The following is a 15,675-nucleotide window of genomic DNA, read 5'->3' on the forward strand; positions in this document are numbered from 1 at the left end:
TCGGCACTTATCACATAACCGCTTATCACGGACAAATGGCGATTGCCATAAGCATCAATTACAAACGTGCCAACTATTTTGGGCAGTTAAGCAGCTGTTCGACCCTGTTGAAGTGTGATTACCTTTCAGACAACCCCACCGCCTTCAGTCACCCCCACCCCCAATGGCCTGTGATTGCTGCTGACCAAGATGTAAGACCAGTGAAATTCACCAGACCGCTGTCTACTTAAGACGCGTTCAGTCAGAATTGATTAATCACTTGTTCATTGCAGACCACTTTATCTCCAGCATTCTTTTGTAAGCCATGAAGTAGCCAATTAAAAGCGATCCCAAACACCAATAAAGAATGGCTGGATTAAACACTTGTTCGATTCAACATTGATTATAGAATCTGCCGGAACCATTCTAGTTCACCCTGCCCACAGGGATAGATGGTCCAAAAAAGCACTATCAAATGTATCCGGTGAAATAACAACCACAGTCGTGTACATGGCATCAGATAAATATCCACTTATATTTAGCTGATATAAAAAGGGAACCCCGATGTTGGTTCATTTTGCGAAGTTGGAAACTGGTCCCAGGCGTCAGTTTCGTTCCCAATAGCATTAAATCCATCAAAACAGAAAAGAACTGAAACTTATCAAATAGTCAAGAGTCTTTCCATACTGGTATATAAATGGCTGGCCTAGTTGTAGTCACTAACAACTACGGTACGGTATCATAAAGCTTGTTAATTTCCTGCTTGCACGGCCACTGCATATAGCGGCAAAATGGTGTTTCCACGAATAGTTATGTTTAACTTGAACACTTGTTCTTTTTCTGATGAGATTATGGAGCATAATGGCCTGGAAGTTTTATTAATTCTAGGAAAATAAGGGAGCCACAAGAACACCAATTCTATGTAATTGAAACTATCAATAGAAACATAGAAACTAGGTGCAGGAGTAGGCCATTCGGTCCTTCGAGCCTACACCACCATTCAATAAGATCATGGCTGATCATTCCCTCAGTACCCCTTTCCTGCTTTCTCTCCAAACCCCTTGATCCCTTTAGCCGTAAGCGCCATATCTAACTCCCTCTTGAATATATCCAATCAACTGGCATCAACAACTCTCTGCGGTAGGGAATTCCACAGGTTAACAACTCTCTGAGTGAAGAAGTTTCTCCTCATCTCAGTCCTAAATGGCTTACCCATTATCCTTAGACTGTGTCCTCTGGCTCTGGACTTCCCCAACATCGAGAACATTCTTCCTGCATCTAACCTGTCCAATCCCGTCAGAATTTTACATGTTTCGATGAGATCCCCTCTCACCCTTCTAAACTCCAGTGAATACAGGCCTAGTCAATCCAGTCTCTCCTCATATGTCAGTCCTGCCATCCCGGGAATCAGTCTGGTGAACCTTCGCTGCACTCCCTCAATAGCAAGAATGTCCTTCCTCAGATTAGGAGACCAAAACTGAACACAATATTCCAGGTGAGGCCTCACCAAGGCCCTGTACAACTACTGTAAGACCTCCCTGCTCCTATACTCAAATCCCCTAGCTATGAAGGCCAACATACCATTTGCCTTCTTCATCGCCTGCTGTACCTGCATGCCAACTTTAAATGAATGATGTACCATGACACCCAGGTCTCATTGCACCTCCTCTTTTCCTAATCTGCCGCCATTCAGATAATATTCTACCTTCATGTTTATGCCACCGAAGTGGATAACCTCACATTTATCTACATTATATTGCATCTGCCATGCATTTGCCCATTCACCTAACCTGTCCAAGTCACCCTGCAGCCTCTTAGCGTCCTCCTCACAGCTCACACCGCCACCCAGCTTAGTGTCACCTGCAAACTTGGAGATATTACACTCAATTCCTTCATCCAAATCATTAATGTATATTGTAAATAGCTGGTGTCCCAGCACTGAGCGCTGCGGCACCCCACTAGTCACTGCCCGCCATTCTGAAAAGGACCCGTTTATCCTGACTCTCTGCTTCCTGTCTGCCAACCAGTTCTCTATCCATGTCAATACATTACCCCCAATACCATGTGCTTTAATTTTGCACACCAATCTCTTGTGTGGGACCTTGACAAAAGCCTTTTGAAAGTCCAAATATACCACATCCACTGATTCTCCCTTGTCCACTCTAATAGTTACATCCTCAAAAAAATCCAGAAGATTTGTCAAGCATGATTTCCCTTTCATAAATCCATGCTGACTTAGACCGATCCTGTCACTGCTTTCCAAATGCGCTGCTATTTCATCTTTAATAATTGATTCCCAACATTTTCCCCACTACTGATGTCAGGCTAACCGGTCTATAATTACCTGTTTTCTCTCTCCCTCTTTTTTTTTTAAAGTGGGGTTACATTAGCTACCCTCCAGTCCATAGGAACTGATCCAGAGTCGATAGACTGTTGGAAAATGATCACCAATGCATCCACTATTTCTAGGGCCACTTTCTTAAGTACTCTGGGATGCAGACTATCAGGCCCTGGAGATTTATCGGCCTTCAATCCCATCAATTTTTCTAACACAATTTCCCACATAATATGGATTTCCTTCAGTTCCTCCTTCTCACTAGACTCTCGGTCCCCTAGTATTTCTGGAAGGTTATTTGTGTCTTCCTTCGTGAAGACAGAACCAAAGTATTTGTTCAACTGGTCTGCCATTTCTTTGTTCCCCATTATAAATTCACCTGAATCTGACTGCAAGGGACCTACGTTTGTCTTCACTAATCTTTTTCTCTTCATATATCTATAGAAGCTTTTGTAGTCAATTTTTATGTTCCTGCCAAGCTTCCTCTCATACTCTATTTTCCCCCTCCTAATGGATTTGTGAAAGGGAAATCATGCTTGACAAATCTTCTGGAATTTTTTGAGGATGTTTCCAGTAGAGTGGACAAGGGTTAGAACCAGTTGATGTGGCGTATTTGGACTTTCAGAAGGCTTTCGACAAGGTCCCACACAAGAGATTAATGTGTAAAGTTAAAGTACATGGGATTGGGGGTAGTGTGCTGACATGGATTGAGAACTGGTTTTCATACAGGAAGCAAAGAGTATGAGTAAATGGGTATTTTTCAGAATGGCAGGCAGTGACTAGTGGGGTACCGCAAGGTTCTGTGCTGGGGCCCCAGCTGTTTACATTGTACATTAATGATTTAAACGAGGGGATTAAATGTAGTATCTCCAAATTTGCAGATGACACTAAGTTGGGTGGCAGTGTGAGCTGCGAGGAGGATGCTATGAGGCTGCAGAGTGACTTGGATAGGTTAGGTGAGTGGGCAAATGCATGGCAGATGAAGTATAATGTGGATAAATGTGAGGTTATCCACTTTGGTGGACAAAACAGAGAGACAGACTATTATCTGAATGGTGACAGATTAGGAAAAGGGCAGGTGCAACGAGACCTGGGTGCCATGGTACATCAGTCATTGAAGGTTGGCATGCGGGTACAGCAGGCGGTTAAGAAAACAAATGGCATGTTGGCCTTCATAGCAAGGGGATTTGAGTACAGGGGCAGGGAGGTGTTACTACAGTTGTACAGGGCCTTGGTGAGGCCACACCTGGAGTATTGTGTACAGTTTTGGTCTCCTAACTTGAGGAAGGACATTCTTGCTATTGAGGGAGTGCAGCGAAGGTTCACCAGACTGATTCCCAGGGTGGCGGAACTGACATATCAAGAAAGATTGGATCAACTGGGCTTGTATTCACTGGAGTTCAGAAGATTGAGAGGGGACCTCATAGAAACGTTTAAAATTCTGACGGGTTTAGACAAGTTAGATGCAGGAAGAATGTTCCCAATGTTGGGGAAGTCCAGAACCAGGGGTCACAGTCTAAGGATAAGGGGTAAGCCATTTAGGACCGAGATGAGGAGAAACTTCTTCACCCAGAGAGTGGTGAACCTGTGGAATTCTCTACCACAGAAAGTTGTTGAGGCCAATTCACTAAATATATTCAAAAAGGAGTTTGATGTAGTCCTTACTACTAGGGGGATCAAGGGGTATGGCGAGAAAGCAGGAATGGGGTACTGAAGTTGCGTGTTCAGCCATGAACTCATTGAATGGCGGTGCAGGCTCAAAGGGCCGAATGGCCTACTCCTGCACCTATTTTCTATGTTTCTATGTTAATTAAACCCTTTGTCCTCCTCTGCTGAATTCTAAATTTCTCCCAGTCCTCAGGTTTGCTGGTTAGGTTCCTTCAACTGTTGTTATGTTAATCCAGGTCCTCAAATTAATAAAAGTGACAGATAAAAATCAACAGTCTTATCAAAATTGATCTTCATTTAAATTACTTTGAAATTAGGAAACTTTTTGGCTGCTTGATTGTCCTGGAGGTTGGAGAGAGGACATCACCCAAATCACCCTATCAAGGTTGAAAAAATGAGGGTGCACATTGTTTTTCCAATGGGAAGAAGGGAAAAACTGGAAGGTCAGAAGCCAGAAATGTAAAAGCCTTGGGACAGTTATTAAAGCCTGTTGATCAAATTAAACATTCCAAAATGAGCTACAGAATTCAATCTGTTACATACATACTCTGTAAATGCTAAACTCTAAAGAGTATTTCAGTGGTTTGTATTTTAAACTGAACTGAATTAAACTGCTGACCATCCAACTACCCTGCCTGTTCCCCATGCTTGCTGATATTGTAAACAGATCCCTCTCCTCAGGTACTGTCTCCCTCCTTTTCAAATCTGCAATTGTCACCCACCCCTAAAAAAAAACACCTTTCACCCTCTGTCCTTGTCCCCGTCTCCAACGTCTTTTTCCTCTCCAAAGTCCTTGAATGTGTTCTCGCTTCCCAAATCTGTGCCCAACTTTCCCGTAACTCCATGTTTGAATCTTTTCAGTCTGGTTTTTATCCCTGCCACAGCATTGAAACAACCCAATGAAAATCACAAATGATACGGTCTGTGACTGTGGTGCACTATCTCTCTTCATCCTTCATGACCTCTTTGTAGCTTTTCACATGATTGACCACACCATCCTCCTTCAACCCCTCTCTTCTGTTGTCTAGCTGAGTGGGACTGCCCTCACCTAGTTCCACTCGTGTCATAGTCAGAAATGACACGAGTGGAACTAGGTGAGGGCAGTCCCACTCATACTCATTCTTCTCATTCTCGGACCGCTATCTCTGGAGTCTCACAAGGAACTAGTCTTGACCCCCTCCTATTTCTCATCTACATGCTCCCCCTCGGCGATATCATCTGAAGTTATGACATTAGGTTCCACATGTACACTGACAACACCCAGCTCTACCTCACCACCACCTCTCTCTGACCACTCCACTGCCTCTGTGCTATTACATTGCTTCTCCAATATCCAGTCCTGGGTGAGCCGTAACTAAACATTGGGGAGAAGAAGCCATTCTCTTCGGCACCCATCACAAACTCAGTTCCCTTGCTACCGATTCCATCCCCCTCCCTGGCCACTCTCTCAGGCTGAACTAGACGTTTCAGAACCTCGACGTCCTATTTTAACTTTGAGCTGAGTTTCCAACCCCATATCCTCGTCATCACAAAGACCGTCGATTTCCACCTCTGTAACATCGACTGCCTCCACCCCTGCCTCAGCCCATCTGCTGCTGAAACCTTCATCCATGCTTTCTGGACCTCCAGACTCAACTATTTCAATTCTCTACTAGCCAAAGGCCCATCATCCACCCTCCATAAACTTGACCTATTCCAAAACTCTGTTGCCCGTAGCCTAACCCTCACCGAGTCCGGTTCACCCATCACCCCTGTGCTCGCTAACCTACATTGACTCCTGGTCCACCAATGTCTCAATTTTTAAATTCTCACCTTTGTGTTCAAATTCCTCCATGGCGTTGCCCTTTCTTACCTTTGTAACACCCGCTCAGCCCAACAACCCTCAGAGTTGTGTTCCTCCAACTCTGGATATTGTGCAGTCCCCACTCCCTTCATGTCATTCAAGATTAATATTACTGAATGATCATTTGAGTCCACTGCAGATCTAAAATCTGAGCCACACACTCTTATAGTTACTAACTCTGCTTCCACAAGACTGTTAAGGTGCCGTTCTTTTTCCTCCTTCAGCTGGTCCAGATTTTGCTGCTTTACAATAGATTCTCGCTCAGCATCCTGAAAGAAAACAAGTAACATTTCAATGTGTATGGCACGCTTTAATTTAAGAGTTTATCCCATATTGTGCACCATTGTTGCTTATGATTTGCTCGCTGACTCGCCACTTTTAAGTAGACAGAGCACATTTTCAGTGAAACCATTGAGTTTCAACCATCACATAACTAATTAATGATTGCTAAAATAAGACCAGATATGCTTCATTTTTAAGCAAAGGATAAGCAGTCTTTGTCAGAATCCGTCTAAGTGGTTGAAACTGCTTTACAAATGTTGCCAATTTAAATTTTACATAAAAAAGATCTTTCTACAAGCTACCAAAATATCCATCCAAGAATTTTGAAAAAGAAAGTTTGAAAGAAAAATTATGTCTCTCCTGAGAAATTGAAATGTAACCAACCATTGATGTTGGTAGCACATTAGTATTACAAAAGTAACTTTAAACAGATGCCAGGCAATGACTATCTCCAACAAGCGAGAGTCTAACCACCGCCCCTTGACATTCAACAGCATTACCATCGCCAAATCCTCCACTATCAACATCCTGGGGGGGTCACCGTTGACCAGAAACTTAACTGGACCAGTCAGAAAAATACTGTGACAACAAGAGCAGGTCAAAGACTGGGTATTTTGTAGCGAGTGTCTCACCTTCTGACTCCCCAAAGCCTTTCCACCATCTACAAGGCACAAGTCAGGAGTGTGATGGAATACTCACCACTTGTCAGGATGAGTGCAGCTCCAACAAAACTTGACACCATCCAGGACAAAGCAGCCCACTTGATTGGCACCCCATCCACCACCTTAAACATTCACTCCCTCCATCACCGGCGCGCTGTGGCTGCAGTGTGTACCATCGACAAGATGCACTGCAGCAACTCACCAACAATAGCAGCAACTCAGCAGCAACAAAACCTGCGACCTCTACTACCTAGAAGGACAAAGGCAGCAGGCGCATGGGAACACCATCACCTATAAGTTAGCTCCAAGTTACACAGAATCCTGACTTCGAAGTATATCGCCGTTCCTTCATCACCGCTGGATCAAAATCCTGGAACTCCGTCCCTAACAATACTATGGGGGTACCTTCACCACAAAGACTGTAGTGGCTCAAGAAGATGCATAATGTGGATAAATGTGAGGTTATCCACTTCGGTGGCAAAAACACGAAGGCAGAATATTATCTGAATGGCGGCAGATTAGAAAAGGGGAGGTGCAACGAGACCTGGGTATCATGATACATCAGTCATTGAAAGTTGGCATGCAGGTGCAGCAGGTGGTGAAGAAGGCAAATGGTATGTTGGCCTTCATAGCCAGGGGATTTGAGTATAGGAGCAAGGAGGTCTTACTGCAGTTGTACAGGGCCTCGGTGAGGCCTCACCTGGAATATTGTGTTGAGTTTTGGTCTCCTAATCTGAGGAAGGACGTTCTTGCTATTGAGGGAGTGCAGCGAAGGTTCACCAGACTGATTCCCGGGATGGCAGGCTGACATATGAGGAGAGACTGGGTCGACTGGGCCTGTATCCACTGGAGTTTAGAAGGATGAGAGGGGATCTCATAGAAACATAGAAAATTCTGACGGGACTGGACAGGTTAGATGCAGGAAGAATGTTCCCGATGTTGGGGAAGTCCAGAACCAGGGGACACAGTCTAAGGATAAGGGGTAAGACATTTAGGACTGAGATGAGGAGAAACTTCTTCACGCAGAGAGTTGTTAACCTGTGGAATTCTCTACCGCAGAGAGTTGTTGATGCCAGTTCACCGGATATATTCAAGAGGGAGTTAGATATAGCCCTTACGGCTAAAGGGAACAAGGGGTATGGAGAGAAAGCAGGAAAGGGGTACTGAGGTGAATGATCAGCCATGATCTTATTGAATGGTGGTGCAGGCTCGAAGCGCCGAATGGCCTACTCCAGCACCTATTTTCTATGTTTCTATGGCTCGCCACCACCTTCTCAAGGGCAATTAAGATGGGCAATAAATGCTCGCCTTGTCAGCAACGCCCACATCCGATGAACAAATAAAAAAAATAACTTTTTTAAAATGGAATATTTTGTGGGAATCAGAAATCATTTCATGAAATGGAAAATGTATGCATACTCTTTGATGCATTATAAAAGATACCCAAATTAATAGTTATCAAATTCCATTAGACAATGGCATTTGTCAGTCAAAAGTAAGAGTCATAGTTTCCACAATTTTGGAAGTTTTTATTAAGGCTGGTTATTTTGGCCAACTTGGTAATTTACAACTGTGTTATATTGACCAGCTGTACCTGTTTTAAGCATAAAGTTGTATTTCACAAAGTTCTAAATTGAAACATTACAGAAGCTGCATGAGAAAAAAACAAGAGGACTAGTGGAAATGATCCACAGGAACATTTGGGAATCATACGAACATACGATAATGACGGGCAAGAAAAGACTAGCTGGCCTGTCAAGCCTGTCCCTAATTCATGATGCCTAGAGCATCGTGATGAGACACTTCCTACCCTCCCCCCACAGCTATATAATCTCCTGGGTGAGGCAAAGTAACAGAAAAAGGTCCAGAAACAATAGTGGGATAAAAAATTTGGAAAGTCTTCTTCGACCCTGTCTAGTAATGAAAACCAGACCAGAAGATCACATTTACATTAACTGTTAATCCACTTACCTTTCATTTGATGCAATCTTTGCCCAGCCGAGAACCAGTCCAGCTCCCCAGAGAGTCTGCACACACCGCACATTCCAGACGCTTACTGCTCAAGCAAAAGAAGAACCGCCTAACATCTAGTTTATTCCTACTCTTGCGTAGCTTAATTGGATGTCCCTTGGTCCTCCCCAAACTGTCAAACTGAAATAATCTATCAATAGGCATGTAATACAGCCCTTTCATTATTTTATGGATGTGACTGCTGCTAACGGATTGGAAGTAGTTGCGCACGCGCAGTTCCTGTGGCTTTTTTTTGTTTGTTCTCGCCGGACTTCCCACAGATTGGTGAGAAAGGTGAGGGGTGGAAATTTCAGGTATTGTGAGGTCTGTTGATGTGACTTGAAGGTGGTATTAGGATGTTGTCAACTTGTGAGAGCTGTATTGTACTCTCACGGGGTGTGTTTATCGCTATCAGGTCCTCTGTCTGTTGTGGTTTGAACACGTGGCTGGTGAACAGAATGCAGGCGCAGGATGTTAGGATTTAATCGGGTGGAAAAGGATCAGTGGGAAAGAGAATGTGGAGAGATAGAGAGAGCAGTGCTCAACAAAGAGACTGGGGAGGAAAATGAGAGGGAGGGCGGATCATCATCATCATCATCATAGGCAGTCTCTCGGAATCGAGGAAGACTTGCTTCCACTCTTAAAATGAGTCCTGAGGTGGATGAACAGTTCAATACGAGAACCACAGTCCCTGTCACAGGTAGGACAGATAGTCGTTGAGAGAAGAGGTGGGTGGGACAGGTTTGCCGCAAGCTATTTCCGCTGCCTGCGCTTAATTTCTGCATGCTCTCGGGGATGAGACTCGATGTGCTCAGCGCCCTCCCGGATGCACTTCCTCCACTTAGGGCGGTCTTTGGCCAGGGACTGCCAGGTGTCAGTGGGGATGTTGTAATTTATCAGGGAGGCTTTGAGGGTGTCCTTGTAACACCTTCCTCTGCCCACCTTTGGCTCATTTGCCGTGAAGGAGTTCCGAGTAGAGCACTTGCTTTGGGAGTCTCGTGTCTGACATGCGAACAATGTGGCTTGCCCAGCAGAGCTGATCAAGTGTGGTCAGTGCTTCAATGCTGGGGATGTTGGCCTGGTCGAGAACGCTAATATTGGTGCGTCTGTCCTCCCAAGGGATTTGTAGGATCTTGTGGAGATATCGTTGGTGGTATTTCTCCAGCAACTTGAGGTGTCTATTGTACATGGTCCATGTCTCTGAGCCACACAGGAGGGCGGGTATTACTACAGCCCAGTAGACCATGAGCTTGGTGGCAGATTTGAGGGGCTGGTCTTCAAACACTCTTTTCCTCAGGTGGCCGAAGGCTGCATTGGCGCACTGGAGGTGGTGTTGAATCTCGTCGTCAATATCTGCCCTTGTTGATAAGGGGCTTCCGAGGTATGGGAAATGGTCCACGTTGTTCAAGGCCACGCTGTGAATCTTGATGACTGGGGGACAGTGCTGTGCGGCGAGGACAGGTTGGTGGAGGACCTTTGTCTTACGGATGTTTGGCGTAAGGCCCATGCTTTCATACGCCTCAGTAAATACATCGACTGTGTCCTGGGGTTCAGACTCTGTATGTGCGCAGACGCAGGCATCATCCGTGTACTGTAACTCGATGACAGAGGTTGGGATGGTCTTGGACCTGGCCTGTAAACGACGAAGGTTGAACAGGTTCCCATTGGTTCTGTAGTTTAGTTCCACTCCAGCAGGGAGCTTGTTGACTGTGAGATGGAGCATGGCAGCGAGGAAGATTGAGAAGAGGGTTGGGGCGACAGCTGCAGGAAAAATGCAGGGATCAGCACCAACCCTTATACATGGCCTTCTTCGACCTTACAAAGACTTTTGATACTGTCAACCACGAGGGTCGATGGAGCATCCTCCTCCGTTTTGGATGCTCCCAAAAGTTCATCACCATCCTCCGCGTGCTCCACGACAACATGCAGGCCATGATCCTTACCAATGGATCCATTACAGATCCAATCCACGTCCGAAGGGCGGATAAGGAACACAAGAGAGAGAGTGGCAGCGGTGTGATTAATTCATCAGAATGAATTGCTAAAACTTCCAGTACAATTTAACGAGGATGTTGTCAGATGGTGAGAGTTTTATTGTAATCTCGTTGAGTGTGCTTATCGCTATCAGCTCCCCCATCTGTTTTGATGAACGTTACTTTTTCAAATTTGAGACTTGACATTTATGTGCAGAATGCTTCTGTGCAGCTTCCAGTTTGTTGGCAGCAGTCACTCCATTATTTTATATACCTCTATCAGGTCGTCACTAAATCTATGCTCCTCTAAAGTAAATAGATCCAGCTCTCTAAGCCTATCTGAGTAACTAAGGTTCTTTAAGCTAGGAATCATTCTTGCAGCTTTCCTCTGAACCTTTTCCACAGCTAAGATATCACCCACCATGTGAGGGGACCAAAACTGCAATTCTCTAGATTTCATTTAACCAAGGACAGATCAAACAATGGTGGTTCATTGACTTTTATGATGGAACATAAGAACATAAGAAGTAGGAGCAGGAATAGGCTGTTTGGCCCCTCAAGCCTGCAATAAGATGGCTGCTCTGATCTTGGCCTCAACTCCACTTTCCTGCCTGTTCCCCATAACCCTTGACTCCCCTATCATTCAAAAATCTGTCTATCTCCACCTTTAATATATTCAATGACTCAGCCTCCACAGCTCTCTGGGGTAGAGAATTCCAAAGATTCACCACCCTCGGAAGAAATTCCTCCTCATCTGTGTTTTAAATGGGTGATCCCTTATTCTGGGTTGTAAAACAAATTAAAGGGGAATGGGCAGATTGTTATCGAGTAGGTGGGGCGTGGAAGATACATATATATATATATATATTACTGGTGCTGTACCCACTGCTGGATAAGGAGCAGCGGTAGAGACGAATGGAAGGGAGTTGTATGTATGTTTGTTAACTTTTTGCTTTTCTGCAATTAGGTATTTTGCCTGTACTAACCTTCAGCGCATTAACAAATTCATTTTCCATGAGTACATTATTGTTCTCAAGTGAATCCTTCACAGAGGTGTTCTTTGTTAACAGCATGTTGAGCTTCACCATGTCATTAGACAAAGCTCGCACATGACGCTCAATGTCTTTCCTTCCTTTCAGTTGCTGTTGTATCATATCTAGAGGAAGAAAATAATAGATATTGGATTTATTATGCCAAGCAACACTGTCAAAGTAAAGGAAAGGTTGATTGTGAAACAAATTAAATGGAAATGGGCAGATTGTTATCGAGGGGGTGGTGCAATTCCTTGTATATGTATTACTGGTGCTATGCCCACTGCTGGATAAGGAGCAGCAGTGGAGACTTCAGCACACAAATCCAGGCTGACACTCCAGTGCAGTACTGTAGGAGGTGCCGTCTTTCGGATGAGACGTTAAACTGAGTCTCCGTCTGCCCTCTCAAGTGGACATAAAAGATTCCATGGCACTATTTCAAAGAAGAGCAGGGGAGTTATCCCTGGTGCCCTTGCTCATATTTATCCCTCAATCAACATCACTAAAAAATAGATTATCTGGTCATTATCACATTGCTGTTTGTGGGAGCTTGCTGAGCGCAAATACTTCATTGGCAGTAAAGCACTTTGGGACATCTGGTGGTCATGAAAGATGCTATATAAATGCAAGTCTTTCTCTCTTTATTACAAGTCATATATATGCTCTCTGTATGCCAGAGACAGTGTGACCCGACAGTTGACAGCTTCCAGCAGCTGCCTGATTAATTGGAATCTTCACAAACAGGTTTCTTAGGTAAGCTGCCTTAAGAACAACCAGTGCTAGCTGTCAGATATTAAAGAAATTTACTTTGCAACAACTGTATATCATTGGGAGCCTGGAGTGTACTTGACCAACCTCAAACAACCTGACTGCTTAAGTGAAAATACTATCCTCACTTGACATCTGCACATATACACTTCTAACAGGGATAGCAATCAAGAACAGGAACCCATGCCAATTCTCTTATTCCCTAACTCAGGGGCACAGAGACATATTACTGAGATCAATTAACTCGGTAACTGAACCTGGGGACCACCCCAGTCTGTATCATTGAATGAGCTCACCAAGCCATCAAGAGGATGGGTGAAAGCAGCCTGGGATGACTGGCTTTCTAATTGCCCGTTCCTCCCTATGTTCAGATGTGAAGACTCTGTTCAGTACCTCCTTTTGATGGTACCAATGAGAATGGAACTCAGCACATACAGAATTATTAGTACAAACCTACTGTGAGTCCATTGCTTAGCTTATGGAACCACCAAATGCAACATTCTTAGCTATATCACTTAACATAATGACCCAGAAATTGCAGTTGGAGGCTTCCCGCGGGCAGATGCCTCCGACCTGAAAAGTTTCTACGAATCTACGTGGTGGTCCCGGAGGTTCGGAGACTCGCGGTCCAGGACCTCTATGCAAAGGCCTTCGTGGATGCACTCGTATCCCAGGAGCGCAAGGGTTTTGTACGCATAAATGGGATCACGTGGGCCGGCCCAACCCATCAAGAGTAGGGGGAATCCCCATTCGTACATATGAATGAGAATACCCCCAAAAACACATAAACACTGAAAATAACTTTTTTAAAAAATCACATATTTGAAATGAATAAAAATGGAATTTAATTAATTACTTCAACAAAAATTTAATTTTTTGAAAAATAAATTTATATATCTTATAGGGTCTAAAAGTAAATTTACCTTATTTAACAGGATATAAAATGTTTAAATTATTTTTTTTAATGTATTTTTCTGCACTTTAAAAGTTTTACATTGATAAAAGCAGGCCTTCTGCCTGTTTTTTTCAGTCGTAAGAATTTGAAGGACATTCGCTGGGCAGGTGTTGAGCAAATAGCCCAACTCTCGCCCACGGAAGCCATTTGGTTTCGAGTGCATGCGATTTTTGACAGATCGTAAGTTCCGGGTTTCGGCGCATACACTTCGCATACCTAAACCCGGAATTTGCGGGGACCCCATGGGCGAGTGCGCACCTCGTATGTGGCCATGGGGAGCTCGATTTCAAGCCCCATATTATCTCATTCCCAATTTTCTTCCTTCCTCTTCTGAAGGCAGTGACTCATGCTAAGTTATGGGCTACGGGGAGGTGGTTATGCATGGGCAAGAATGGCAGCACTAGCATAAAACATTTGATGGAAGTTTGAAATTAGCCCCCTTTATGAATTCAATTTCACTTAGGCGGTTCTTTATCTTGTGGATTGTTTCCGGCCATGACTGTGCCACTCCTTTTATTTGGACACCAGTATCTTTGGGGCCTTGGTCTTTAAAGGAAAATGTATTTGACTGGATTACTATATAATCATAAATGTTTTTATAAAAGAAGATATCTGGGCATCTAACAGTTTCTTTCAGTTGCCTCTTATTACTGTGCCTTATGCTTTAAAAACATCCATCAGGCATGCTTTCTTGTGTATAACTCCCACTGATGTATAACTCCCACTGATATAAAGGGGAGGTGAGCTACAGGCTGTACTCTCCATCATAGGACTTTGTGTTATCACACCAGGTATGGTTCCATTATCAGGCTGAGAGGCATTGCTAATAAATGTATAAATATTTTCCTTTACAACATTCTGATGAACTGTTACAAATCTCCTTTAAGCACAAGTAGAATATAAGGAAAACAACATTTTGTGAATATAATTTTTTTCCCAAATTGTACATTTTACATAGTAAATTACACATGCTGTAAGGCAGGTAAATAGAGAGATAATTTGAGCATAGAACATCAAGATTCACGTGCAGGTTGATTACTGTACTCAGATTGTCCTCAGCTTACTTTCAGTGCGGATTTCCTTCTGTTTGAAAATAGTGATCTGTTTCTTCTGCAGTTCCACCTCAGCTGTCTGCTGCTCCCTTTCTTGGGTCAGTCTGACCAGTTCATGTTGTTGTCGGAGCCAATATTGTTGGAGTAATGCAATTTCTTTGTTGTGCTCTTCAATGTTTTTTGTCAAGGTTATGACTTCAAGCTCCAAAGGGCTCATTTCATGTCCCTGAAGAGTAAAAGTGGGCATGCAGTAAATTCAAATGTTGAGCCCCTTCCCCACACATTCTAATTTGAAATTATCCCATCTTGAGGCCATCTTGGAAGATGATATTTGAACTTACATTCAACAAATAAACAGAGGGTGCTAATATTCAAGCACAACATATTGCTATTTATCTATATTCAAAATCTTATATTTACATGCACTTCCAGTCTAAGCCACTTGAGGTTTTTGTCACAATTTCTGTATCAACGTTTTTCATTATGAATTTCTATATCCACATAGATAACGGTAAATTCCGATGTTAGCCTGTCATTCTGGTTGTATAACTTGGCCACAATGCTCTCGAAATGTTTTCTCAGTAATTTAAATTTCTAATGTCCGAAACAAGGTTTAACCAAAATTTTAAAAATCAACATAGTTAAACTTATTAATTGAATTGTCTTTTGCGTCTTTTAAAGCATTGATTAAGATTTTTACTTGAAGGCATCAGCCTTTGCCAGAAGCTTGGGCATGGAGTTGATGTTTTTGCCCCGAGCTGTGACACTGAGCTGAATTTGGATTGTCTAAGCATGTGGAGTATACTAAACTTCCCAGGATTCATCATTACATTCAGTCAGCTATGCCAAGAATATATTTTTCTCTAACTACTAGCAGTTTCTGGTCAAATTTTTTTTCAAAATTATTTGTAGATAAATAAAAAACAGCAAAAGCTTTACTGAGCTAAAATTCTAGAAATTTTTTTTTTAGAAAAGTATGTGAGAGAGAAATTGAGAGTTCTGATTAAATATCTGTTGTCGACTTTGTTTTCTATTCTCTAAACTTTAGAAAATGTGAGGGAGAGAAATTTGGGACAGGGAGATAGAAAGACTGGAGTCAGAGAGAGAGAGAGGGGAA

General features: G+C 43.3%; 1 protein-coding gene across 2 annotated transcripts in view; it reads right to left on the minus strand.

Moving 5' to 3' along the window:
• ccdc40 (coiled-coil domain 40 molecular ruler complex subunit) overlaps positions 1-15,675 on the minus strand; it is an 83,870-nt gene that overhangs the window by 23,051 nt on the left and 45,144 nt on the right. For both annotated transcript variants that reach the window (XM_070857709.1, XM_070857708.1), the window contains 3 exons: positions 14,571-14,784; positions 11,739-11,908; positions 6,003-6,094 (listed from right to left, as the gene is read on the minus strand). In XM_070857709.1, coding sequence (XP_070713810.1) covers positions 6,003-6,094; positions 11,739-11,908; positions 14,571-14,784 — 476 coding nt within the window. The remainder of the gene's footprint in view (positions 1-6,002; positions 6,095-11,738; positions 11,909-14,570; positions 14,785-15,675) is intronic.

Source organism: Pristiophorus japonicus, chromosome 16 (genome assembly GCF_044704955.1).
Source record: "Pristiophorus japonicus isolate sPriJap1 chromosome 16, sPriJap1.hap1, whole genome shotgun sequence".
Taxonomy (NCBI): domain Eukaryota; kingdom Metazoa; phylum Chordata; class Chondrichthyes; family Pristiophoridae; genus Pristiophorus; species Pristiophorus japonicus.